The sequence below is a fragment of the Mobula hypostoma genome, chromosome X1 (genome assembly GCF_963921235.1).
Source record: "Mobula hypostoma chromosome X1, sMobHyp1.1, whole genome shotgun sequence".
Lineage (NCBI taxonomy): Eukaryota > Metazoa > Chordata > Chondrichthyes > Myliobatiformes > Myliobatidae > Mobula > Mobula hypostoma.
Window position 1 is genome coordinate 23978187 of NC_086128.1, and position 25710 is coordinate 24003896.

Genomic DNA, 25710 nt, shown 5'->3' on the forward strand with positions numbered 1-25710 from the left:
AAAACACACACTCTCTTTTCCTGGAAAATAAGACAACATTCTGGCAAGACTAAAAGTGCAAGGGTGGCAAAATACTGCAAAGAATAGTTATTAATTTCCTGTTCTAGACAATAAACTCAACACAAACCTTTTATTCTATCTTCTTGGAAAAAGTTATTGAGATTGAATGAAGCAGAGTTGTGTTAATAACCACTCTAATCATTAATTTAGTTCTCTCTGGGATTAAAGGGCACAGTCTCAATTTAACCAATGGATTTCTGGGAAATGAGTTTGCTCTTGGCATCGAAGAGTCTGGCTCAGATTATTTCTATGCAATTAGTCACAGACAAACTTCTAAGAACATTGACTTGGAAGGATATGTCCACTGTGCACCAGGCAAAAGAAAGCTTGTGAGACAGCAAGTTACATTTAACCCCGTGCGCTATTCTGGAAGAAAGCTAGGATGCAGACTTTAAGTGGGAAGGTCCAACATGCAACGAGGATGGTGCAGTTGTGGGCCCTTCTTCTTGAGAGAGTCATAGATCACTACAGCACAAAAACAGGACCTTCAGCCCATCTTGTCCATGCTGAACTGTTATTCTGCCAACTCCCATTGCCCTCCATACCCTCCCATCCATGTACTTATCCAAATTTCTCTTAAGTTTTGAAATTGAACTCGCATCCATCACTTTTTCACACTCTCTCCACCCTCATGGTCCCCTTAAACAGTTCACCTTTCACCCTTAACCCGTGATTTCTAGTTCACCTAGCCTCAGTGGGAAAAGCCTGCTTACATTTACCCTATCTCTACCCTTCATTATTTTGTATCCCTCTATCAAATCTCTCCTCATTCTAAAATGCTCCAGGGAATGAAGTCCTAGCCGATTCAATCCTTCCCTATAACTCAAGTTCTCAAGTCCTGTCAACATCCTTGTAAGTTCTCTCTGTACTCTTTCAATCTTATCAACAGCAATATCAGAGTCACTGTGTGGGTGAGGCTTTCACGAAAAGGGAGAAGGAAGAGTCAAGACCACCTGAGTTGCTTGACAGTCAACTTCCCAAGCATGAATGCTGTTGTAAATTGGGAAGATTTGAGGCCAATTTGTGCACAGCAAAATCTCACAAAGTAATAGCAAACAGATAATGTGTTTTAGTGATGTTAATTGAAAGCCACATGCTGGCCAGGAGACAGAGAGACATATAGCATAGAAAGAGGTTTCTTCAAACTACTATGACTGCACTCAATGGCCACTTTATTAGGTACACCTGTACACCTGCTTGTTAATGCAAATATCTAAACAACCAATCATGTTGCAGCAACTCAATGCATAAAAACACACAGACATGGTCAAGACACTCAACTTTTGATCAGACCAAACATTAGAATGGGGAATAAATGTGATCTAAATGACTTTGACCGTGGAATGATTGTTGGTGCCACACAGGGTGATTTGAGTATCACAGAAACTGCTGGTCTCCTGGGATTTTCTTGCACAACAGTCTCTAGAGTTTACAGAGAATGGTGCGAAAAACAAAAGAAAATCCCGTGAGTGGCTGTTCTCTGGGCAAAAACACTTTGTCATTGAGAGAGGTCAGGGGAGAGTGGCCAGACTGGTTGAAGCTGACAGGAAGGTGACAGTGACTCGAATAACCACGTGTTACAAGTGGTGTGCAGAAGAGTGTTTCTGAACGCACATCATGTCAAATCTTGAAGTGGATGAGCTACAGCAACAGAAGCCCATGAACATCTACTCGGTGGCTACTTTATTAGGTAGAAGAGGTACAGTATTCTATAAAGTGGCCATGGAGTGCACAGCACAGAAACATGTTCCTTCAACCTACCATGTTGATGCTACCATTGTAACTATCTATAGTAATCTCAGTTGCCTCCATTCAGTCCATAGCCTTCGGTGCATTGGGCAGAATACAAACCTAACTCCCCGTTACTGCCCAACCCTGCTGTTCACTAAAATAACATCACAGTATTCTGAGGCAGTAGATGGGGCCGCATTTTATCTACTTACTGAATAATGTAGCCTCCAACACCACAGCAGTCCCTCACCACTGCACCAGAGCACCAGTCTAGAGCTGTGGAGGGGTCTTGAACCTACCACGTTCTGGAGCAGAGCTCTGTCTTCCTTTCCCTCGCCAATCTGAATTCTTCAGCAGATTGTCATATCGCAGAGGGCACTACTTGCAGTGGCCAGTTAACCCGCCGACGCGCACACGTCATTGGACGTGGGAGGAAACCAGAGCACCCAGGAGAAACCAGACGGTCACGGTGGAAAGTGCTCACTTGAAGTAAAAAAGAAATCCCGGAAATGTACAACAGAAAAAGTAGCGGGAGAATTTGAATTAAATCTGAGCAGAAATCCACTGGCTTGTACCTGATTAGTGCTCTACCTCAGAGGCACCTCAGCAGCGCGGCCGGTAGAACCGCTGCCTCACAGGTCCAGAGATCCAGATTTGATCTTGACCTCAGGTGCTGTCTGTGTGGAGTTTGCACGTTCTTCCCTGGACTTCCCCCAGTTGCTCCGCTTTCCTCCCCACGTCCCAGAAACATGGGGGTTGTCAGGTTAATTGGCTGCTGTTAAGTCGCTCCCTGTGGGTAGGTGACGGTTAGAATGCAGGCAGATTGACATGGGATCAGGAGCATTCCCCAAGCACCCCCAGCCGGTTCTGTCCACGCTCCCAGTGACTGAACACTTTAAACATTCCATGTTGCATGGTCGTGCATGCACGATCCTTCCAACGAGTGAGATATCCTGCAATTGGGAATCAGCTCTGGAACGCTGAAAGCTCAGGGATATTTGGGCGGCCACCACGAATGTCCCAGTGCACACTCGGAAAAACTGAAGCAAGTCCTGGATCACCCTGAGAGGTGCAACTAACTAAGGCATTGCTCCATTTTGCCCTTTTCTGCAGCGACGGATTGCAAACCAGCCACAAAATGCGAGGAGAAATGAACAGATCAGGGCACAGATTCACAGCTGCAGAAACTGGGGAGCTCAAACATTGAGAGGAAAGGCCAGTGAACCGTATCTATCAGGCCACTTGACCTCAGCACCGCTGGCATTACAGCCACTGCTACCAAAAAGCAACAAATTTCAAAACTTATGTCAATGATCCCGCCACTGCCTGGAAGGAGTTTGTACATTCTCCCTGTGACTGCATGGGTTTCCTCCGGGCTCTCCTGTTTCTTCCCACAGTTCAAAGACGTTTAGGTTAGTAGGTTAATCAGTCATTGTAAATTGTCCCGTAATTAGGTGAGGGTTAAATCAGGAGCTGCAGCGTGGCCTGTTCTGCGCTGTACCTGAATAAATAAATAAACCTAATTCTGATTCAGAGTCAGCAGGATGATTGCAGTACCATCGCGCAGAAGGAACACTGACATTCACAATTTTTATGCATTGAGGTCACAAGCCAATTGTAAACTTGGCAGCTGAATTTCCCATCACCTTTTAAGTCTCTGTTTATGCTAACTTTCAATTACTGTGCTTTTTTCCATTGAAAGGTCAGCTTGAACGACTTGACATTTGAAGGGGAGTGCAGCAGAACTGTTTGAATTCCTTTTAATGAAGGTCAACCTGCTGATTATCCCGAGTTTGAGTCGATACAACTTCCCCTCATTCCTGGGTTAGGATGACAGGTCGCGGATCCCTTTCTCAACCCACAATAATACGGATGGCTGGCGAAATGACCACCTGGGCGACAGGTGTCACTCTTCCAGCTATCTTGCTAAGTGTGAATCTGAACAAAGGTGCCAGTGCTTCATATGGGTCTGTGCCTGTAAATGTTGGCAGTAGATCAGTCGGTGGGCAAAGCTTGCGGTGTGGGGGGGGGGGGGTCAATCAGTTAGGATGATAAGTGGCCAGTGGATATTGACCTTAAAGAGGATCTATGTCAGTTGGTGTCTGAGTGCTTGGTTTGTGGGTTGGGACCCTCACTCTAACCCTGTAATGGGAATCCAGTCTTCGGAGATCCTGCGCTTAACGTGAGCTGGTCACCCCTCCAGAGGAAGACAGCAGAGAGGAAAAGGACTGGGGCATTACAGACCCAGTTGCCAAATGGTCTAAACCTAAAGATAGAGACCCACTCCAAAAAACTAAACAGAAGCGATTTAGAAAAAGGGCCACAAATATCAAATACCACCTTCCCTGTGCTAGGAGCCTCTCTGGATTGTTTTGGGCAACACACTAAAAGTGCTGGAGGAACTCAGCAGGTCAGGCAGCATCTCTGGAGAGGAATACACGTTTCAGGACGAGGGTCCTGATGAAAGGTCTCAGCCCGAAACGTCAACTGTTTGTTCCTCTCCACAGGTTCTGCGTGACCTGCTGAGTTCCTCCAGCGTTTTGGGTGTGTTGCTCTGGATTTCCAGTATTTGCAGAAGCTCCTCTGTTTAGAGCAACCTGTTGTTGCTGTCCTTTCTCCTTCCTCAATTTCATTATGTGTGGAATGGTCTGCATGGATGCCAAAGTTTTTCACTGTATCTCCGTACATGTGACAATAATAAACCAATGCCTATTACCAATAAGATCACATAAACTATCACAAAGTACCTTGACAGGACGACCACCTACCACCAGTAGAAACTTCTCCCTTAAGTTCAAGCCCTCCAGTATAATCAGGCATAGATTTTCCCCCAGGCACATAGAACCCTCAAACATCCCCTTCATGAGCCAAATCCGAGCATCCCAGGGCAGGAGACGGCCCTCTCTGCACCTCAACAGCATACTTCCGACCCTCAGCCACCAGAGAAGCACTTCCATGCACTCACACCTCACAAGCACCCTAATCCATACACACACAGACACACGCATGCACGCACGGTAGCATAACGCTTTACAGCGCCAGTGACCCAGGTAAGGAGTTTGTACGTTCTGTCCGTGACCACGTGGGTTTCCTCCGGTTGCTCTGGTTTCCTCCTACATCCCACAAGGTGTATGGGTTAGTAGGCTAATTGGTCACATGGGTGGAATTGGGTTGAGTGGGCTCGCTGGGTTGGAAAGGTCTGTTGCTATGCTGTTTCTCTAAATAAAATAAATACAATACTTGGGTCTCCCATCTGTGACCCCCTCCCCACTCCTAATAAAAATAAACAGTCCCAATTGCTGGCATTTTGCCCCATAACCTTCTAAATCTTTCCAATTCATGTACCTGTCCAACTATCTTTTACAAGTTGTTATTGCACCTGCTTCAATTACTTCCTCTGGCAGCTCATTCCACATACAGACCATTATTTGTGTAAAAAAGTTACCCCCCCAGGTTCCTGGTATCACTTTCCCCTGCACCCTCTGCTTCTTGATTCCCCAAGCCTGGGAGAGAGACTTGGTACATTCACCTTATCGACAGTATGTTCCTAACTCACCTCTCCCCAAATAGATCCCTTACTCCAGTTGAAGGGAGGTCAGTGAGCCTCTGGTGGGCAAAGGAAATGTTTCAAAGATGACATCAAAATTAGCCTGAACAAATTCAACATTACATCTATAAACTGGGAAGGCATTGCACTCGATGGACCTGGAGGAAATCTGCTCAAGAGGGAGCTGCACTACATGAGAACGACCTCCGCTGTGCCACAGAGAATTAGTGGCAGCTGTGAGAGGAGAGAATGAACAATCAAAAGACCCAACAACTCACCACAACCAGCACCTACTCTTGCCCACACTGCACCAGAATATGTGGATCCCGGATCTGCCTCTACAACCACCAACAGACAACCCCTTAGGAGAGCATCTCATTCAACTCCAGTGACTGCACTACTATTTCCTGCAAACGGACCCGCTAACCCTTTAAACAATGCTATGCAGTCAATGTAAAAACACTATAAAACACTCTTTTGCAAACTTTTGGGAATACGTAACAGAATTGGGAATTGATACCGAATTATTGAGACATAAAATTATTACGACTACAAACCCTTGTGTACTTGGTGTTGGGCACTAGCATTAAACTGGACATAATGGTGCCATTAACTCTCTCAGTGGGTCTATCACTCGGTAAGATTTTGTTAGTCTCTTCTTTTGGTTTCAATCTCTTGGGAGCCCCACTCTGTCAATCAGTATTTAGTTTCTTGGTCTGTTTCATTCTAACCTCTGACGGAGTTCCTCAGTTAGGTCAATCTCTTTCTCAGTGCCTTATTGACTTTTGTGTTGCCTTGATTTCTCTTAAGCGAGTGCCGTCAAAACAATTGCATATAAACAGGCCAATAATTGTGGAATAAGTGGACCAGAATCCTATGTTTTCATGGACAGTATCTCTCAACATCTTCATAAAAGCTGAATAATGTTGACAGTATGTCCTTCCCTACCTTGTAAAACTAGATCGTATATCTTGCTTTTCTTAGAAAAACTTCAAATGTGTCTCTCTGTGCCTCAGGAACCTGCAGCATCAATACTCAGTGGCTACTTTACTAAGTACTTTCTATGCCTAATAAAGTGGCCACTGAGTGTATGTTCATGGTCTTCTGCTGCTGTAGCCCATCCACTTCAAGGTTTGATGTGTTGTGTGTTCAGAGATGCTCTTCTGCACACCACTGTTGTAACGTGTGGTTATTTGAGTTACTGTCACCTTCCTGTCAGCTTGAACCAGTCTGGCCATTCTCCTCTGACCTCTCTCGTTAACAAGGTGTTTTCACCCACAGAACTGCTGCTCACTGGATGTGTTTTTTGTCTTTCACACCATTCTCTGTGAACTCTAGTGACTTGTGTGTGAAAATCCCAGAAAATCAGCAGTTTTTGATATACTCAAACCACTCCTTCTGGTGCTAACAATCATTCCATGGCCAAAGTGCCTTCGATCACGTTTCTTCCCCAGTCTGATGTTTGATCTGAACAACAACTGAATCTCTTAACTGTGTCGGCATGCTTTTATGCATTGAATTGCTGCCACACAATTGACTGATTCTCTGCCCAGGGAGGCAGTTGAGGCTTCCTCACTAAATATATTTAAGAAACAGTTAGATAGGTTTTTACATAGTAGGGGAATTAAGGGTTATGGGGAAAAGGCAGGTAGATGGAGCTGAGTTTACGGACAGATCAGCCATGATCTTATTGAATGGTGGGGCAGGCTCGATGGGCCAGATGGCCAACTCCTGCTCCTATTTCTTATGTTCTTATGCTCTTATATTACTGAGCAGGTAACATAGTGGCCACTGAGTATATAATCCAATGCTTCATGTCCTTCCAAATTGATAGTAATGAAGAACAGCTCAAACCTTTTTAATTGGAAGCTTGTTGGCTGATATACAATTTTCATGAGGGCATGAAGAAAATGGATCTGAACTTTATATCAATTTGGATGATTGATATTATATCTGCTGTTAATCTGGTTGGTTTTATCTTGTCTATTTTAGTAATCTGAATCACCAACAGAGTTCTGTGACAAAGTCACAGTTTCTTAAACAGGCTGTTCAGCCCATTGAGTCTGTGCTGACCATCAACCATCCAATTACACTTATCCTATTCAAACTTATTTTATTCACCCAACATTCACACTGACTCCAGCCAGAGTTCGTGGGATGTGGGAGGAAACTGGATCACCCAGGGGAAACCCACATGGTCACAGGGAGAATGTACAGACCCCACACAGATAGCACCAAAGGAGGGGATTGAGCCTGGGTCACTGGGCCGTGAGGCAGTGGCTCTACCAGCTACAACACTGTACTGCCCTTCTTGCTATTTTATCTAAGCGTGACTTTACCCTCTGCATTTCTACTAATGTTTGATTGATCTTACTGGATGGATATTCTCCACAACTATTATCTCAACCAAATGCTTTATGAGAAATGTCTCTGTTTGTGTGTATATTTTTCAGAGCAAACCAAGGCAGGAAGAAAAGGAGATGGAAATTACATCCACAACTTACTGCAGTATCCTGTTCTTCTACCTCTTTCTTCGGCTCTTCGCAAAGAACTGGAGGTGCCTCTGGAATTACTTCTGTTATCCGTTCATCTCTGGATGATCTGCGGCTACCTGGCCCATCCTTCCATCCCTTCTGTGAAGATCAACAAGAATTGGATTGCTTTATTAGTGAATCAGTGGGGCTGGTCACCAAAGGCTGCCCACATGAACCGGATGTCGAAGCCTGGAGACTATAGGCTGGAGGCCCAGAGGCCAACCCTGGATCTGGAGGACTGTTCATGTGCGTGGGTGGGTAGGACGGAGGAAAGGGGTTTGTTTTTCTGTTGTTTTATCACTTGTTGTGTTCCGTTTTGGTTTATTCTGCATTCTGCTGAGCATTGCAGGCATCTTATGTTGGCACCGGAATGGATGGCAACTTCTTGTTACTATCATCAAGGAGGAGGTACAGGAGCCTCAATTCTTCAGAACAGCTTCTTCCCTAACTGTCCATGAACCAATGAACACAACCTAATTATCCTTTATTTTTGCACTATTTATTAACCATATAACCATATATATAACCATATAACAATTACAGCACGGAAACAGGCCATCTCGGCCCTTTTAGTCTGTGCCGAACACTTACTCTCACCTAGTCCCACCGACCTGCACTCAGCCCATAACCCTCCATTCCTTTCCCGTCCATATATCTATCCAATTTAACTTTAAACGACAACATCGAATCAGGCTCAACCACTTCTGCTGGAAGCTCGTTCCACACAGCTACCACTCTCTGAGTAAAGAAGTTCCCTCTCATGTTACCCCTAAACTTTTGCCCTTTAACTCTCAACTCATGTCCTCTTGTTTGAATCTCCCCTACTCTCAATGGAAAAAGCCTATCCACGTCAACTCTATCTATCCCCCTCATAATTTTAAATACCTCTATCACGTCCCCCCTCAACCTTCTATGCTCCAAAGAATAAAGACCCAACCTGTTCAACCTTTCTCTGTAACTTAGGTGATGAAACCCAGGTAACATTCTAGTAAATCTTCTCTGTACTCTCTCCCTATTTTGTTGACATCTTTCCTATAATTCGGTGACCAGAACTGTACACAATACTCCAAACTTGGCCTTACCAATGCCTTGTACAATTTCAACATTACATCCCAACTCCTATACTCAATACTCTGATTTATAAAGGCCAGCATACCAAAAGCTTTCTTCACCACCCTATCCACATGAGATTCCACCTTCAGGGAACTATGCACCATTATTCCTAGATCCCTCTGTTCTACTGCATTCTTCAATGCACTACCATTTACCATGTATGTCCTATTTTGATCAGTCCTACCAAAATGTAGCACCTCACATTTATCAGCATTAAACTCCATCTGCCATCTTTCAGCCCACTCTTCTAACTGGCCCAAATCTCTCTGCAAGCTTTGAAAACCTACTTCATTATCCACAACTCCACCTATCTTAGTATCATCTGCATACTTTCTAATCTAATTTACCACCACATCATCCAGATCATTAATGTATATGACAAACAATATTGGACCCAGTACAGATCCCTGAGGCACACCTCTAGTCACCGGCCTCCAATCTGACGAACAGTTATCCACCACTACTCTCTGGAGTCTCCCATCCAGCCACTGCTGAATTCAATTTTACTACAAACGTTTGTACTTCAATATTAATACCTAATGATTGAACCTTCCTAACTAACCTTCTGTGTGGAACCTTGTCAAAGGCCTTACTGAAGTCCTTATAGGCAACATCCACTGCTTTACCCTCGTCAACTTTCCGAGTAACCTCTTAAAAATATTCAATAAGATTTGTCAAACATGACCTTTCACACACAAATCCATGTTGACTGTTTCTAATCAGACCCTGTCTATCCAGATAATTATATATACCATCTCTAAGAATACTTTCCATCAATTCACCCACCACTGACGTCAAACTCACAGGCCGATAATTGCTAGGTTTACTCTTAGAACCCTTTATAAACAATAGAACCACATGAGCTATCCGCCAATACTCCAGCACCATCCCCGTTTCTAATGACATTTGAAATATTTCCATCAGAGCCCCTGCTATTTCCACACTAACTTCCCTCAAGGTCCTAGGGAATATCCTGTCAGGACCCGGAGACTTATCCATTTTTATATTCCTTAAAAGCGCCAGTACTTCCTCTTCTTTAATCATCATAGTTTCCATAACTTCCCTACCTGTTTCCCTTACCTTACACAATTCAATATCCTTCTCCTCAGTGAATACTGTAGAAAAGAAATTGTTCAGAATCTCCCCCCATCTCTTTTGGCTCCACACACAGCCATCCACTCTGATTCTCTAAGGGACCAATTTTATCCCTCACTATCCTTTTGCTATTAATATATCTGTAGAAACCCTTTGGATTTATTTTCACCTTACTTGCCAAAGCAACCTCGTATCTTCTTTTAGCTTTTCTAATTTCTTTCTTAAGATTCTTTTTACATTCTTTATATTCCTCAAGCACCTCATTTCCTCCATGCTGCCCATATTTATTGTAGATATCTCTCTTTTTCCGAACCAAGTTTCCAATATCCCTTGAAAACCATGGCTCTCTCAAACTTTTAACCTTTCCTTTCAAACTAAAAGGAACATAAAGATTCTGTACCCTCAAAATTTCACCTTTAAATGACCTCTATTTCTCTATTATACCCTTCCCATAAAACAAATTGTCCCAATCCACTCCTTCTAAATCCTTTCACATCTCCTCAAAGTTAGCCTTTCTCCAATCAAAAATTTCAACCCTGGGTCCAGACCTATTCTTCTCCATAATTATATTGAAACTAATGGCATTGTGATCACTGGACCCAAAGTGCTCCCCAACACATACCTCCATCACCTGCCCTATCTCATTCTCTAACAGGAGATCCAACACTGCCCCTTCTCTAGTTGGTACCTCTATGTATTGCTGCAAAAAACTATCCTGCACACATTTTACAAACTCCAAACCATCCGGCCCTTTTACAGTATGGGCTTCCCAGTCTATGTGTGGAAAATTAAAATCTCCCACAATCATAACCTTGTGCCTACTACAAATATCTGCTATCTCCTTACAAATTTGTTCCTCCAATTCTTGCTCCCCATTTGGTGGTCTATAATACACCCCTATAAGTGTTACTACACCTTTCCCATTCCTCAATTCCACCCAAATAGCCTTCCTAGACGAGCCCTCTAATCTATCCTGCTAGAGCACCGCTGTAATATTTTCTCTGACAAGCAATGCAACACCTCCCCCTCTTGTCCCTTTTTCTTTCACACCTGAAGCAATGAAATCCAGGAATATTTAGTTGCCAATCACACCCCTCCTGTAACCATGTTTCACTAATAGCTACCACATCATACTTCCAGGTATCAATCCATGCTTTAAGCTCATCCACCTTTCTTACAATGCTCCTAGCATTAAAATAAATGCATTTAAGAAATTTTCCACCTCTTACTCTCTGTTTATCACTGACGGTGCAAACAACTTTACTATTTTCTTTTTCTTCCTTCTCCCCTACATCTGTTCCTACACTCTGGTTCCCCTTGTATCTAGTTTAAACTTCTATAATTTATAGATTTTTATGGCTTTGCGCTGTAGCGCTGCCACAAAATAGCAAATTTTGCATCATGTAAATCAATGATAATCTGATTCTGAGGATGTACAGTTGAGCTAGCTGTAGGAATGTGAGGGACTGTAAAATATATTATTGGATATTTTATCCCCTGAAATGGAGTCAGAGGGACTCAAAAAGGGAAGGGTCCGAGATGGGCGATGTAAAGGGAAATCATGGTGGAAGTTGGCAGCTAAAGGGATAAAATTTTGAGTTCTATCAGGGTGGTCCTCAACTCCCACTGGACCAGACTAATGTACTATGACTAATGTTCTAATGTATTAGAACACAGAACAGTACAGCACAATACAGGCCCTTTGGCCCACAATGTTGTGTTGACTTTTTAAACTTCTCCAAAGTCAATCTAACACTTCTCTCCTCCATTTTTCTATCATCCATGTGCCTATCTAAAAATTTCTTAAATGCCCTTAATGTATCTGCCTCTACCACCATCCCTGGCCCACCATGCACTCACCTCTCTGTAAAAAAACTTACCTCTGACATATCCCCCCATATTTTTCTCCAATCACTTTAAAATTATGCCCCTCATGTTAGCCATTTCCACTCTGGCAATCCATTTGATTTATGCCTCTTATCATCCTGCACACCTTTATCAAATCACCTCTCATCCTCCTTCATTCCAAAGTGAAAAGCCCCAGCTTGCTCAACCTATCCTCATAAGACATGCTCTGTAATCCAGGCAGCATCCTGGTAAATCTCCTCTGCACCCTCTCTAAAGCTTCCACATCTTTCGTATAATGAGGCAACCAGAACTGAACACAATATGCCAAGTGTGGTCTGACCAGGGTATTAACCTCACGATTCCCACCATCTACAACGTGACCCTGCCAGCAGTCGCATCTCCCCACTCCTCCCCCGAATGCACTTTTCAGGGAGTGACCTCTTTGTGACTCCCTGCTGCACTCTTTCATCCCCACCCCCCGTTCCCACAGCACCTTTCCATGTGACCAGAGGAGATTGCAAACTCTTCCCATCCCACCCTCCAGGAGCCCAAACAATCATTTGCAGGACATTATTAAATGGATTGCTGTCCCTGTTCCTTGAAAAACACACCGCTGGCTCATAGAGTTCGAAGCGCCAGCGGTGTGTTTTTCAAGCCAACCATATGGTTAAAATGTAAGTTGCCTGAAATATAATTTGTAAACCACTGGCCCACAGGTTGTCTGTGTTGAACCCACAACCTCATGACTCAGATCTGAAGCTAATGTTAACTGGCTCAATTGGAAAAGGCAGAAAATTATAGCTTAGTTTGTTAGAGCTCAGTTGTCGGTAACTAGTACTGTTTGAAAGGGTGAAATTACTGCATTTAGGGACACATTAATCAGGCCAATCAGTGCAGACTTCAGAAACATAAGTCAGGAGAGGAAAGAAGCACAGAAAGTTAAAAGATAAGAAACCTATCGAATATTGAAAGGCCAAGATAGAGTGGATGTGGAGAGGATGTTTCCTACAGTGGGGGAGTCCAGGACCAGAGGGCACAGCCTCTAAGTAGAAGGTTATTCCTTTAGAACAGAAATGAGGAGGATTCTTGTAGCCAGAGGGTGGTGAATCTGTGGAATTTATTACCATAGAAGGCTGTGGAGGCCACGTCATTGGGTATATTTTAAGTGGAGGTTGATAGGTTCTTGATTAGTCAGGGTGTCAAAGGTTATGGTGAGAAGTCAGGAGAATGGAGTTGAGAGGGATAATAAATCAGCCATGATGCAATGATGAAGCAGACTCGATGAGCTGAACAGCTTAATTCTGCTCCCATATCTAATGGTCTTAAATAACAGCAGTGGTTAGCCTTTCAAGCTTGCCCTGCTTTTCAATGTGATCATGGTTGACCCTCTGTATACAGTTGTTGTGGTCTCAAGGGCAATGAAGAAGGTTATCTGAGGTAACAAGGGGATACTGATCAACTTGGGAAATGGCCCAAGAAATTAGAGATGGAATTTAACATGGGCTAGTGTGAGATGTTTCACTTCGGGAAGTTAAAAATCAGGGCAGGACTTGCATAGTGAAACATACGAACTGCTGAAGGAACTCAGCAGGTCAGGCAGCATCTATGGAGGGGAATAAACAGTAATTAGGCCTTTCATCAAGTCTCATCCCGAAACAGCAACTGTTCACTCCCCTCCATCGATACTGCCTGACCTGCTGAGTTCCTCCAGCATTTTGTGTGTGTCACTTAAGATTTCCACAATTTGCAGAATCTCATGTTTGGGATTTACGCCGTGAACGGTAGTGTCTGAGGAGTGTTGCAGAACAGTGAGAATGAGGGGTAAAGTAAATGGTTCCTGAAAGTGGGAAGAAAGGCAGACAGGGTGGTGGAGAAGGTGTTTGCATTCTGGCCCTCACCAGTCAGGATACTGAGTACTGGAGTTGGGATGTCATGTTACAGCCGTACAAGACAATGAATCAGAATCAGGTTTATTATCACTGGCATGTGACGTGAAATTTGTTAACTTAGCAGCAGCAGTTCAATGCAATACATAATCTAGCAGAGAGAGAGAAAAATAATAATAATAAATAAAATAAAACATAATAAATAAACAAGTAAATCAATTACATATATTGAATAATTATTTTTTAAAATGTGCAAAAACAGAAATACTGCAGATTAAAAAAGTGAGATAGTGTCCAAAGCTTCAAAGTCCATTTGGGAATTGAATGGCAGAGGGGAGGAAGCTGTTCCTGAGTCGCTGAGTGTGTGCCTTCAAGCTTCTGTACCTCCTACCTGATGGTAACAGTGAGAAAAGGGCATGCCCTGGGTGCTGGAGGTCTTTAATAATGGACGCTGCCTTTCTGAGACACCGCTTCCTAAAGCTGTCCGGGATACTTTGTAGGCTAGTGCCCAAGATGGAGCTGACTAGATTTACAACCTTGTAAATGATGAGACTGCACTAGCAGTATTGTGTACAGTTCTAGTTTCCCAGTTATAGGAAGGATGTAATGAAGCTGGAAAGTGTGAAGGAAAGATTCACAAGGGTTTTACTGGATCTGGAAGGGTTGACCTATAGGGAGAGACTGGATAGGCTGGCACTTTTCCCCCTGGAGCACAAGAGGCTGGAGGTGATCGTATAAGGGAAGGGGAATTAGATCCTCCTCCCTTATTCTTCCAAACTCAAGTGAAAGCAGATCTAACCTCTCCTTATACAGCAGGGTAGGTCATCAAGAAACAGTATGCGGTGAATACGGATAAAAGAACTGCACAAAGCCTGCAGTGATAGATAGCCTCTGTTTGGTGATCACACAGGAACAGCAAAGAACAAGGTTAATCCTAAAGTAATAATTCAAGGGCCTCCCAAATAAAAATGTGATTTGCACAGAGGGTGGGATTGTCTTCCAGTAACTGTTGTTGAATCTTTTCTTTTGAGGGTGAATTGAGCTTTTGCATCAGTAGGAAGGATGTGAAGCAGGTCTGTGAGTTACTGATGATTCAAACAGCCTCGTCTGTAACACAGCACAAACTCCTTCCCTAAACAAGTGACATTATTAGATTTTACCGTGTCTGTTTGACTGTCATTGAGTTCAAGTTTCGTAAAGATTGTCATTACTGCTCAGTCGATCTCATTTTCCCTTCAAGTTTTTCTTAACCTGAGGGGAAGTCCTGCACAAACATGGAAACAGATCTTTTATTCAAGATGCTGATACGCAGGCTCCAGGTCACTAATCCTCCCATTTACCAAGAGTAATTTAGCAACATACCTTACCTTTCTCTCCCCAATGTGATCTGAAGGCAGTGGTGGTGATGGTTTTGGAGAGGGGAAAGTTGGTGGGAGGGGAAGCAAGGGGAAAGGGATGCAAAAGCAAGAAAGCAAAAGGCAAGAAAATGAAGAAGCCAGAAATCTGAAATAAAATCATAAAATGTTGGAAACACACAACAGGCCAGGCAGCATCTGTGGAGAGAGAACATGTTAAGTGATGACTTTTCATCAAAGAGTCCAACAAATGATATTGGTATCGGCCAAATTCAGGTAATGAATGAATTCTGACCTTACAGATACCCATAAGTTAATTTTGTCCATAAGTTGGAAAGAAAAAAAAACATTTGGTATTGTAACCACACCTCCACAGTGTTGTATGAATGCTGTCAAACACACATCTGATTGCAAGCAAGATTTTCAATGTTCCTGTACCTCACCATCTACGTGTATGTGAGAATGCACTTGTCTTTAACTTTTGAACACAACTTTAAACTTGCTTGCAGCTTTATTTCCAGGAAAATGAAAGGGCTCTTACCACATCTTGAGCTTCGCTGCCTTTGTTGACAATGCCCAAGTCGATACTCTTCCTGTGCTCCGTTTTCTTGGGCTTACACTCCAGCTTCTTCACTCGCCTGTTGACCTTGCTGCTGCTCAACTTGCGCACCGGGCTGGTCAGCCACTTCTTCAGCGTGCTCACCGAGTGCTTGGAGCTGGGCGAGCTGGGGGCCGAGCTGGTGGACGGCTGAGGCTGGATGGAGGCCACGGAGGTGGAGATGCTGCCATCACTGCCCGTCACGGAGTACGACTCTGCAAAGAGAGTGGCAGGGCCTTTCAGAGCAACCTTGGCTATCCCCTGCGTTCACCTTCACCTCGCCCTTCTGCTTCCAGATAATTAAGGTCAAACCCTTGGCATGAAATGATGGCAGAGCTGAGAGGTTGCATTTGTTATATTTTCTTACAACGTCGGGGGACATTCAGGCCATTGAGTCTACACTGGCTTACACAACAATCCCATCCATCTCAACCTCCACTTAGTTCCCTGTAAACCAATCTCCTTAACCTGACAGAGACAAGAAGAGAGTGCAGATGCTGGAATCTGGAGCAACACACGAAATGCTGGAGAAAGTCAGCCGGTCAGGCAGCATCTGTGGGGGGAAATGTTCAGCTGATGTTTCAAGTCAAGCGCCTTCATCTGGGACAAAACCCTGATGTAGGGGACTAAAGCAGAGAAGGGTTGCCCATAAGACCATAAGACATACTGTAGGAGCAGAATTAAACCATTCGGTCCATCGAGTCTACTCTGCCATTCCGACAGGACTGATTTATTATCCCTTTCAACCCTATTTTCCTGCCTTCTCCCCATAAACTTTGATGCCCATACGAGCCGAGAACCTATCAACCTCCGCTTTAAATATACCCAATGACTTGGCCATTGGTTGAAGGAGGAACTGGACAACCACAAATAGCAGAAAGGACTGGAAGGGTATATTATTGCAGTGTGGTGAATCGGAGGCTGGGAGGTGATCTGATTAAAATGTATAAAAATTTAAGAGACATAGACAGGGGAGGTAGTCGTCTTTCAGTGCAGATCAAAGGTCACGACCTGAAACGTCAACTGTCCTTTTCCCTCCACAGAGGGTGGCAAAACTACCCAAGAGGGTTGCAGGGGCTCAGTCACTGAGCAGATAAGAGCCCAAAATTAATAGTTTTTTTTTAGCTGTTAAAGGAATTGAGGGATGCAGGGCTGATACGGTAAAGTGGCGCTGAGGTGGAAGATCATATTGAAATGGGGGAGCATGAAGAAAGAGTTGAAAGGCCTACTTCAGCTTCTCGGAATTGCAGCGAGCCAGCAAGACTGAATAGGCTGAATGGCCTCCTTTTATGTCATAAGGAAAGATGGAAATATGATTTTGTGACTCACATTGCGGTGGATCAAGTCAGACCAGGGTTCAATGTAAGACAAAGAAGATCACCCTGAGAAATACTTCGTGCACAGTTTGTTTCTAATATTTATTCACCGAGATTGAGCAAAAGAATCCTGGGCATTAAATAATGTAAAAGAAAGCTTAGTTTCAAGATAACTACTGCATAGTATGTTTCTTCATTTGATAAAACTTCCACAGTTTAGGGGAAATATGAGTTGTTCCTCCCTAGTTGGAATGCTTTGGTGTTTCTCTGGACCTGTCACACATACCAGATAGAAAATAATCTCCCCCACCATGACAATGAACCTTATCCTGACATTCACTGGAATAAATGAAACCGTTACAGTGCCCACAAGAAGTCCAGAAGACAGAGATGCTGGGTATGTCACCATTGCCTATTAGAGTCTCTCTACTACACATTGGTGGGTGGAAACTTTGCTGAGGGATATTAGCAATGAACCAGAAGGTCTTTTGTCCATGCCTTTAACAAAGAAATACATTTACTGTACTTTGACTTTTGTCAATGACATCATTCAGCTTGATTTCAATATTTTACATTTGGCGGTGGTGAGGACCATACCAGAGGACATCCTTTTAAAGTGCTTGGAGGAAAGTTCAGGGGAATATCAGAGTTAGGTTATTTACACGGAGGGTGATGGGTGCCTGGAACACACTGCCAGGGGTGGTAATAGGGGCCGATACACTGAGTTCAAAGTTCAAAGTAAATTTATTATCAAAGTATATTTATGTTACCGTATCCTACCCTGAGACTGGGGAAATCTAAGAGACTCTTAGGTAGGCACATGGATGTAAGAAAAATGGAGGTCTATGTGCTTTGTAGGAGCGGAGGGTTAGATCGATCTTAGAGTAGGGCTAACAACAGGAATTCTGCAGATGCTGGAAATTCAAGCAACACACATAAAAGTTGCTGGTGAATGCAGCAGGCCAGGTAGCATCTCTAGGAAGAGGTGCAGTCGACGTTTCAGGCCGAGACCCTTTGTCAGGAAGGGTCTTCGTCCTGACGAAGGGTCTCGGCCTGAAACGTCGACTGCACCTCTTCCTAGAGATGCTGCCTGGCCTGCTGCGTTCACCAGCAACTTTTATGTGTGTTGTTAGAGTAGGGCTATAAAGGTTGGCACAACATAGGGAGTCAAAGAGCCCATATGTTATATGCTGTATGTTATATGCTCTGTTATATGCTGTATGTTATATGCTCTATGTTATATGGTCTGTTAAATGCTGTATGTTATATGCGGAGTGTATGGGGTGTCAGGGAGGGGTAGCACCTCTGGTGGGGGAACATGTCGCGTCCTTTTCAAGGCGGTTAGTCCACCTTTGGTCCCCACCTGGCACTCAGCTCTCACCTGTGGCTCCCCGTAGCTGTTTGCATGCGATAGCGGCCACAACCCGAGCAACGGCTTCGACAAGCCGGCTAAACGTGAGATGGGGAGTTATCTATCCCAGCATGTGAAGACAGACTCCAGCGGACTGAGCAGATGAAACCAATGGAAGGTCCAACAGTCGAGAAGGCGGTCTCTGCAAGTGTCGTGGAACGTGTAGAGCAGGACAAGACACAGAAGACATCCCGGTCATCCACTGCACCTAGTCCCATCTCCAGCCGTCTCGACTCTGTCTTGCCACTGGATCCAGATGGGAATTGGGAAGAGAGAGTGAGGCTGACGCTGCGCAACTCCCCCTCACTTAAATCCAAATCAAGCACTAGGCTTGGCACCATCAAGCCGGCTGGTGGCGCAGTGACATCAGCGCCGGACTCCGGAGCAAAGGTTCCCGAGTTCGAATCCAGTCGGGCCACTCCCAGGCACGCTTTCTATCCGTGCCGGGTTGAGTGTTGAGCTCGCAACTCGGCATCATAAAAAAAAGTACTAATGGTGTCAAGGTCTTCCTCGATGACGATGGACAAACCTTATGTTATATACTCTATGTTATATGGTCTGTTATATGCTGTATGTTATATGCTCTGTTACTGTATCTTAACAATTTACTATGTAAATTCAGTTATAAATATTAAAGTAAATAAAGTAAGGATGGAATGGGTTCAGCTATATCACTTAAATGCCATAGTTCAATAGACACAATTCCATTCTCTCTCCTCCTGATCTCCCCAGCTCCTTCCACTTGCCCTTTGGCCTATGATGTTGTGCTGGCCTTTTAACCTACTCTAAGATCAACCTAACCCTTCTCTCCTACATAGTCCCCCACGTTTTATCATCCATGTGTCTATCTAAGAGTTTCTTAAATGCCTCTGATGTATTTGCCTCTGCCACCACCTTATGCACCCACCACTCTCTGTCTAGAAAGGAGTTCTCCCAGCTTTTTGTGTGCAGGCATTAGTAAACATTGTGTACCAATGTGCATCGCAGGAAAGCATGGGATTCTCCAACAGGCTTGTAGGCTGAAGAACAACAACATATCGAGTAACTTTCATAGATGTGAGACTGGTATTGACCAAACCCACTGGAGCCAATCTGACCACTGTCCTGCGCAGGTTTCAACTGAGGCACCAGATGCAAACAGACACAAAATGGTGGAGGAACTCAGCAAATCAAACAGCATCTATGGAGGCGAATAAGCAATTGACATTTCAGGGTGAGACTCTTCATGAGGACTGGAAAGGAAGGGGGCAGAAGCTAGAATAAGAATGCAGGGGAGGCTGATAGGCGCCAGGTGATAGGTGACACCATAAACACAAAAAGTTCTGAAGCATCCACAACAAGCAGGATTTCCCAGTGGCCAGCCATTTTAATTCCAGTCCCCATTCCCATTCCGTCATGTTGGTCCACGGCCTCCTTTACTGCCATGATGAGGCCACACTCAGGTCGGAGGAGTAACACCTCATATTCCATCTGGGGTCACCTCCAATCCGATGACATGAACATTGTTTTCTCCAACTTCCGGTGAACTTATCCCTCTCCCCTTCCGTCTTCTTTCATTCTCCACTCTGACCCCCCCTTACCTCTTCTCTTCTCCTAACCTGCCTTTCACCTACCCCTGGTGCCCCTCCTCCTTCCCTTTCTCCCATGGTCCATTCTCTTCTTCTATCAGATTCCTTCTTCTTCAGCCCTTTACCTTTTCCACCAATCACCTCCCAGCTTCTCACTCCATCTTCCCTCTCATGCCCACCTGGCTTCATCTATCACCTTCTGGCTTGTCCACCTTCTCCTACCCCCACCCTCTTATTTTGGCATCTTCTCCCTTTCTTTCCAGTCCTGATGAAGGGTCTTGGTTCAAAATGTCAACTGTTTATTCCTTTCTGTAGATACCACCTGACCTGCTAGCTCCTCCAGCATTTTGTATGAGATTGGTGAGGCCAGGTGGGTGGCCAGTATCCAGTGGGGAATGGAAGGGATACCTCCACTGGTATCAGTATTGACAGAGCGCACACTGGTGATGTGACTTTGTTTGATTTTGGCACTTTGGCTTTGCCATGTGCTGCTACTATAGTGTAAATGAGTGAACCTTACATACTGAAATAATACTGAAACCCACCCACATTGCCACAGATTAGTCACGATGCTCCATGAGGGTTGACCTATGAGCAACTGGCCTGTCAAATAAGTGGGAAAAAGATAACAGCAGGGTAATTGAGGGCATTCTTGTTTCGTAGCTGTCAGTGAAGAGTACAAATTTCAGATTGTATACTATATGCATTCTCTGATATTAAAAGAACCTTTGGAATTCTTTTGAATTATTCACTAGGCATACTTGGCCCCATGGGATGATTATGTGCTTATTTCTTCTTGACAAGGACCTTGCCACAGCCACAGCACAATGTAACCGCTTCGCTAGGACCCTGTACCTACTGAGCGGCACGGTAGCATTACGGTTAGCGCTGCGCTCCACAACAACCAGCTGTAAGATCAGGGTCAGTGAGGCATGGGCATGTTATGCTGCTACAGGAAGCATGGCCACACTTACGAAATGCCCCCAGCATGATCTTTGCCGATATGATTGACGTCAAACGACACATTTCACTGTTTGTTCCAATGCACTTGTGACAAATAAAGCTAATCTCTACTAATGCACAACATTATGACTCGATCCCCTGGCTTAAATCAAGATATTTATACCTTAGGAAATGATGATGTGATTCAGTTGGAAGAAAGTGTCTGATGAAAAGATTGTGCAGGTGCTGTTGCTGAAGGAAGTGTCTGTCTGTCAGAATGGATTGGTAATGAAAATAAGTGCATCCATCAGTGTGGCAATGGATTTGGTTGCCAGGTTGGTGCCCTGGCAGTCTGAAGTACCTGTCTTCCAAATGTCACAAGTGTTGCAATATTGTACGAGAAGTGGTCCATTTGCTTCTGAGGGCACTTAAGCAATAGAATAAGCTTTTAATCGATGTTTGCTACAGCATCCTTCAAACAAGCGCCACAGCTGCTGTGAACCTGATGACTTGCCAGCTCTGCTGCCTGACTAACAGGCATGTTTTCTCCCAGGCACAAAGCAGTAACACAGGCAAATTCACCTGAGCTGTGTTACACCAGTGACTGTGTTGCTACAGGACTGGTAATTCACCTGAGGGTATCCTGACATTTTTCCCAGTGTCAGTCATAACCCTAACAACATCACTCTTTACACATTACACATTCCTGCCCCTTGCAGTGCAGATTCGGTGCAACCTATGACCTACGTTCAACACTCACTAGATTAGTAGCAGATTTCACTGAGGTCACTCGCGAGGCATGAATTAAGGTGGCCACAGCTTGACATTATCTGTTAGCTGTTGTGGTCGATGGGCAGATTTTACGTTCAGTGTGTCCTTCTTGCTTCTTTCACAGATGGTCGCCTATTCATTCACAACCTTTGACCCCTTCAGCACAATGACAATAGCACGGTGTATTGGTTAGTGCGACACTTTACCAGAGTTTTATAGAGCTGCAACATTATCTCATGACTCTTGAACTTAATCCCCCGAGCAATGAAGGCCAACGCACCATACACCTTCTTATCCACTTGTGCAGCAACTCTGAGGGATCTGTGGACATGGACCCCCAAGATCCCTCTGCTGAGAATCCTGCCACTAACCCTGTCTTCTGCCTTCAAATTTGACATTCCAAAGTGAATCACTTCACATGTTTCCAGATTGAATTCCATCTGGCACTTCTCAGCCCAGCTCTGCATCCTCTCTATATTCTTTTGTAACCTATGACAACCTTCTACACTGTCCGCAACACCATCGGCCTTCATATCATCTGCAAACTTACTAATGGATCCTTCCACCTCGTCATCCAAGTCATTTATAAAAATCAGAAACAGCAGGGATGCCAGAAGAGATCCCTGTGGAACACCACTGGTCTCTGACCTCCAAGCAGACATTTAAAACAAGGCACAGCATTGATTTAATTCTGCATTGCAACAACGACCAGGGTCAGCTCGTTATAAAGCTCTCTGGGATATATAATACCAGGCCTTCCTACCACTTGTATATATATTTATATTTGATGCTGTAGCGCTGTGATTATCATGGCACTATTACAGCTCAGAGCGTCAGAGTTCAGAGTTCAATCCCAGCATCCTTTGTAAGGAGTCTTCTGTACGTCTTCCCTGTGGAATGTGTAGGTTTTCTCTGCTTGCTCTGGTTTCCTCTCACAATCCAAAGATGTAATGGGTAGATTAATTGATCAATGTAAATTGTCCCTTGATTAGGTTAGGGTTAATCGGGGTTATCGGGGGTTACTGGGCGACGCGGCTCGAAGGGTCAGAAGGGCCTGTTCTGCACTGTATCTCTAAACAGATAAACTAAATCTATATTGTCCTAGCAATGATAGGGCTTCTAGTGGTATAGATATCCTAGCTAGGTCACACAATGGACTATACCTAACATTTTAAAAACATTCACATTGGGTCAGACTTGATTATATCTCATTGTCAAAAAATGAAAAGAACTGGAAATCAGAATTAAAATCAAAAAATATTGAAGATACTCATGAACACAAAGATTCTACAGATGCTGGAAATCCTGAACACATACAAAATGCAGGAGGAACTCAGCAGGTCAGGCATTATCTTTGGAAGGGAATAAACATTTGATGTTTCCATAAGATCATAAGATATAGGAGCAGAGTTAGGCCATTTGGCCCATTATGTCTGCTCCGCCATTTCATCATGGCTGATCCAATTTCCCTCTCAGTCCCAATCTCCTGCCTTCTCCCCATATCCCTTCATGCCCAGACCAAACATGTATCTATCAACCTCTGCCTTAAATATACACAAAGACTTCGCCTCCACAGCCGCTTGTGGCAAAGAATTCCTAAGATTTACCACTCTCTGGCTAAAGAAATTCCTCCTCATCTCTGTTTCGAGCCAACATCCTTAATCAGGACAAGAAAGGAGGGGGGAAGATGTTAGAATAAGCTTATTCTGTTTTCTTTCTTCTTGCTTTCCAGTCCTGATCAGGGTCTCTGCCTGAAACGTCAACCCCTGGAGATACTCAGCATCCGTGAAGAGAGAAACAGCCTGATGAAAGGGGTCCCAGGCCTGAATCAATCCTGTCTGCAGATGCTGCCTGATCTGATGAGTGTTTCCAGAACTGACCATTTCTGCTTGCTGGGGTGCCAGGTCATTTCATTAACAGTGCTCCCTGAAGAGCTGAAGACGACCTCTGACATGTGCAATCACCACAGGGGTATTCACCCTTCAGCCTCAATCAGCAATGCATCAAATATCCAGCTCAAACAACTGGATCGAAAGCAATGTGAGAAGAATATCTCCCTTTATGGAACCACAGAAGTTTTCAAACACTAATCGAGTATGAATTTCCCTTCTCTGAGGTTGTAGCAGCCCTTTGTAGCTTGGTCAAATCTCAACTTTGTGCATTGATTCAGTAATACAGAGATTTACTTAATTGTCACTGTGTAACACTGTATGTTACAATGATTAAACACCCAATTAGCATTACAATTGTTAAATAACAGTTCCTACTATAAAACTTGAAAATGAATATTATACACTTGTTTAAAACTTGATAGTCAACAAGAAAAAGGAAATGTCAGCGTGCACAGCAACAACCTGCTGGAGAAACTCAGCTGGTCGAGCAGCATCTATGGGAAGTCCTGGGTTTCAACCCAAAACATTAACAATTCCTCCCCCGCCCCACAGATGCTGCTCGACCTGCTGAGTTCTTTCAACAGATTGCTTGCTGCTCTAGATTCCAACAGCTGTGGTCTCCCGTACATCAATAATCTTTCAGTACCTTTCTCAGCTCTTTCCTTAACCGAAAAAAGGTTCATGGACTGTTCAAAAATCTGATGTTTGAGGGGAAGTAGCTGTTCCTAAAACACTGAGTGTGTGTCTTCAAACTCCCGTACCTCCTCCCCGATGGTAGTAATGAGAAGAGGGCAGGTCCTGGGCGATGGGAGTCTCTAATGATGGATGTCTCATTACAGATCTCCCTCTCTTTTCAGGTCTCCCTTATCGCTGTTTGTTGCAATATTTTTATTTCTCTTTTGATATAACTAGAAGTCTTTGTCTTAGCTTTCCTGTCTTGTTCCTTCTACCTTCCAAACGCTCCCTGTACCACCCGCCCCCGCACCGTGCTGAAGTTGGTTACATAGCTTCAAGCTCAAAAAGATCAGCCAAGTGCATTCTCTCACCTCCCTCACCCTTCCCTCCTCTTTCAGGCTTGTAAAACCCAAGTTAGTCACCCCTTCTTATTTATGGCTTTGCAACACTCCCAACTTTGGTGGGAGGTATCCCTGAAAGTTTCACTGTATGGCTTCCTCCATACACCCCAGCCTTGCTAAATCCTCCCACCACTAACCACTTAGCTATCCCTCCCCACTGCAACCAGAATGTGGGTCTGGCCTGGACGAGGGGTTCCTCTATTAGCTACAGACTTTTGCTTTTGCCACACCATATGTTTTATAACTAATACATAAAACTGTTCAAGGAAAATGAAACCCTTAACAACCCTGAAATATTTATTTGCACATCTCCTCTTTTTATTCCTTCATGGGGTTAAGTAAGGCATCTTCAAAAAGTGACGCTTCAAAAAGGCTACATCCATCATTAAGGACCTTTACCACCTAGGGCCTGCTCTCTTCTCATTACTATCATCAAGGAGGCGGTACAGGAATTTGAAGACACACACTCAACATTTTAGTAAGAGCTCCTTCCCCCCCACTGTCAGATTTCTGAACAGTCCAACAGGTCTAAATCCCGTACCTAATAAAGTGGCCATTGAGTGTATGTTTGTGGTCTTCTGCTGCCGTAGCCCATCCACTTCAAGGTTCGATGTGTTGTGCGTTCAGGGATGCTCTTCTGCACAGCACCGTTGCAAACCGTGGTTAGTTGAGTTACTGTCACCTTCCCGTCAGCTAGAACTGGTCTGGCAATTCTCCTCTGACCTCTCTCATTTTGCCCACAGAACTGCTGCTCACTGGATATGTTTTGTTTATCGCACCACTCTCTGTAAACTCTAGAGACTGTTGTGTGTTAAAATCCCAGTTTCTGAGATACTCAAACCACCCTGTCTGGCACCAACAATCTGCATTAGCAAGCAGGTGTACAGGTGTACCTAATAAAGTGGCCACTGGGTGTATATATATTTCTTATTGCAATGTAAGGTATATTCTATGTGTTCCACTGTAC

General features: G+C 44.1%; 1 protein-coding gene across 5 annotated transcripts in view; it reads right to left on the minus strand.

The window, feature by feature from the left end:
- Positions 1-25710, minus strand: part of LOC134340113 (rho guanine nucleotide exchange factor 25-like) — a 331727-nt gene that overhangs the window by 78876 nt on the left and 227141 nt on the right. For all 5 annotated transcript variants that reach the window (XM_063036977.1, XM_063036978.1, XM_063036976.1 and 2 more), the window contains 2 exons: positions 15711-15982; positions 7843-7971 (listed from right to left, as the gene is read on the minus strand). In XM_063036977.1, the coding sequence (XP_062893047.1) occupies positions 7843-7971; positions 15711-15982 (401 nt within the window). The remainder of the gene's footprint in view (positions 1-7842; positions 7972-15710; positions 15983-25710) is intronic.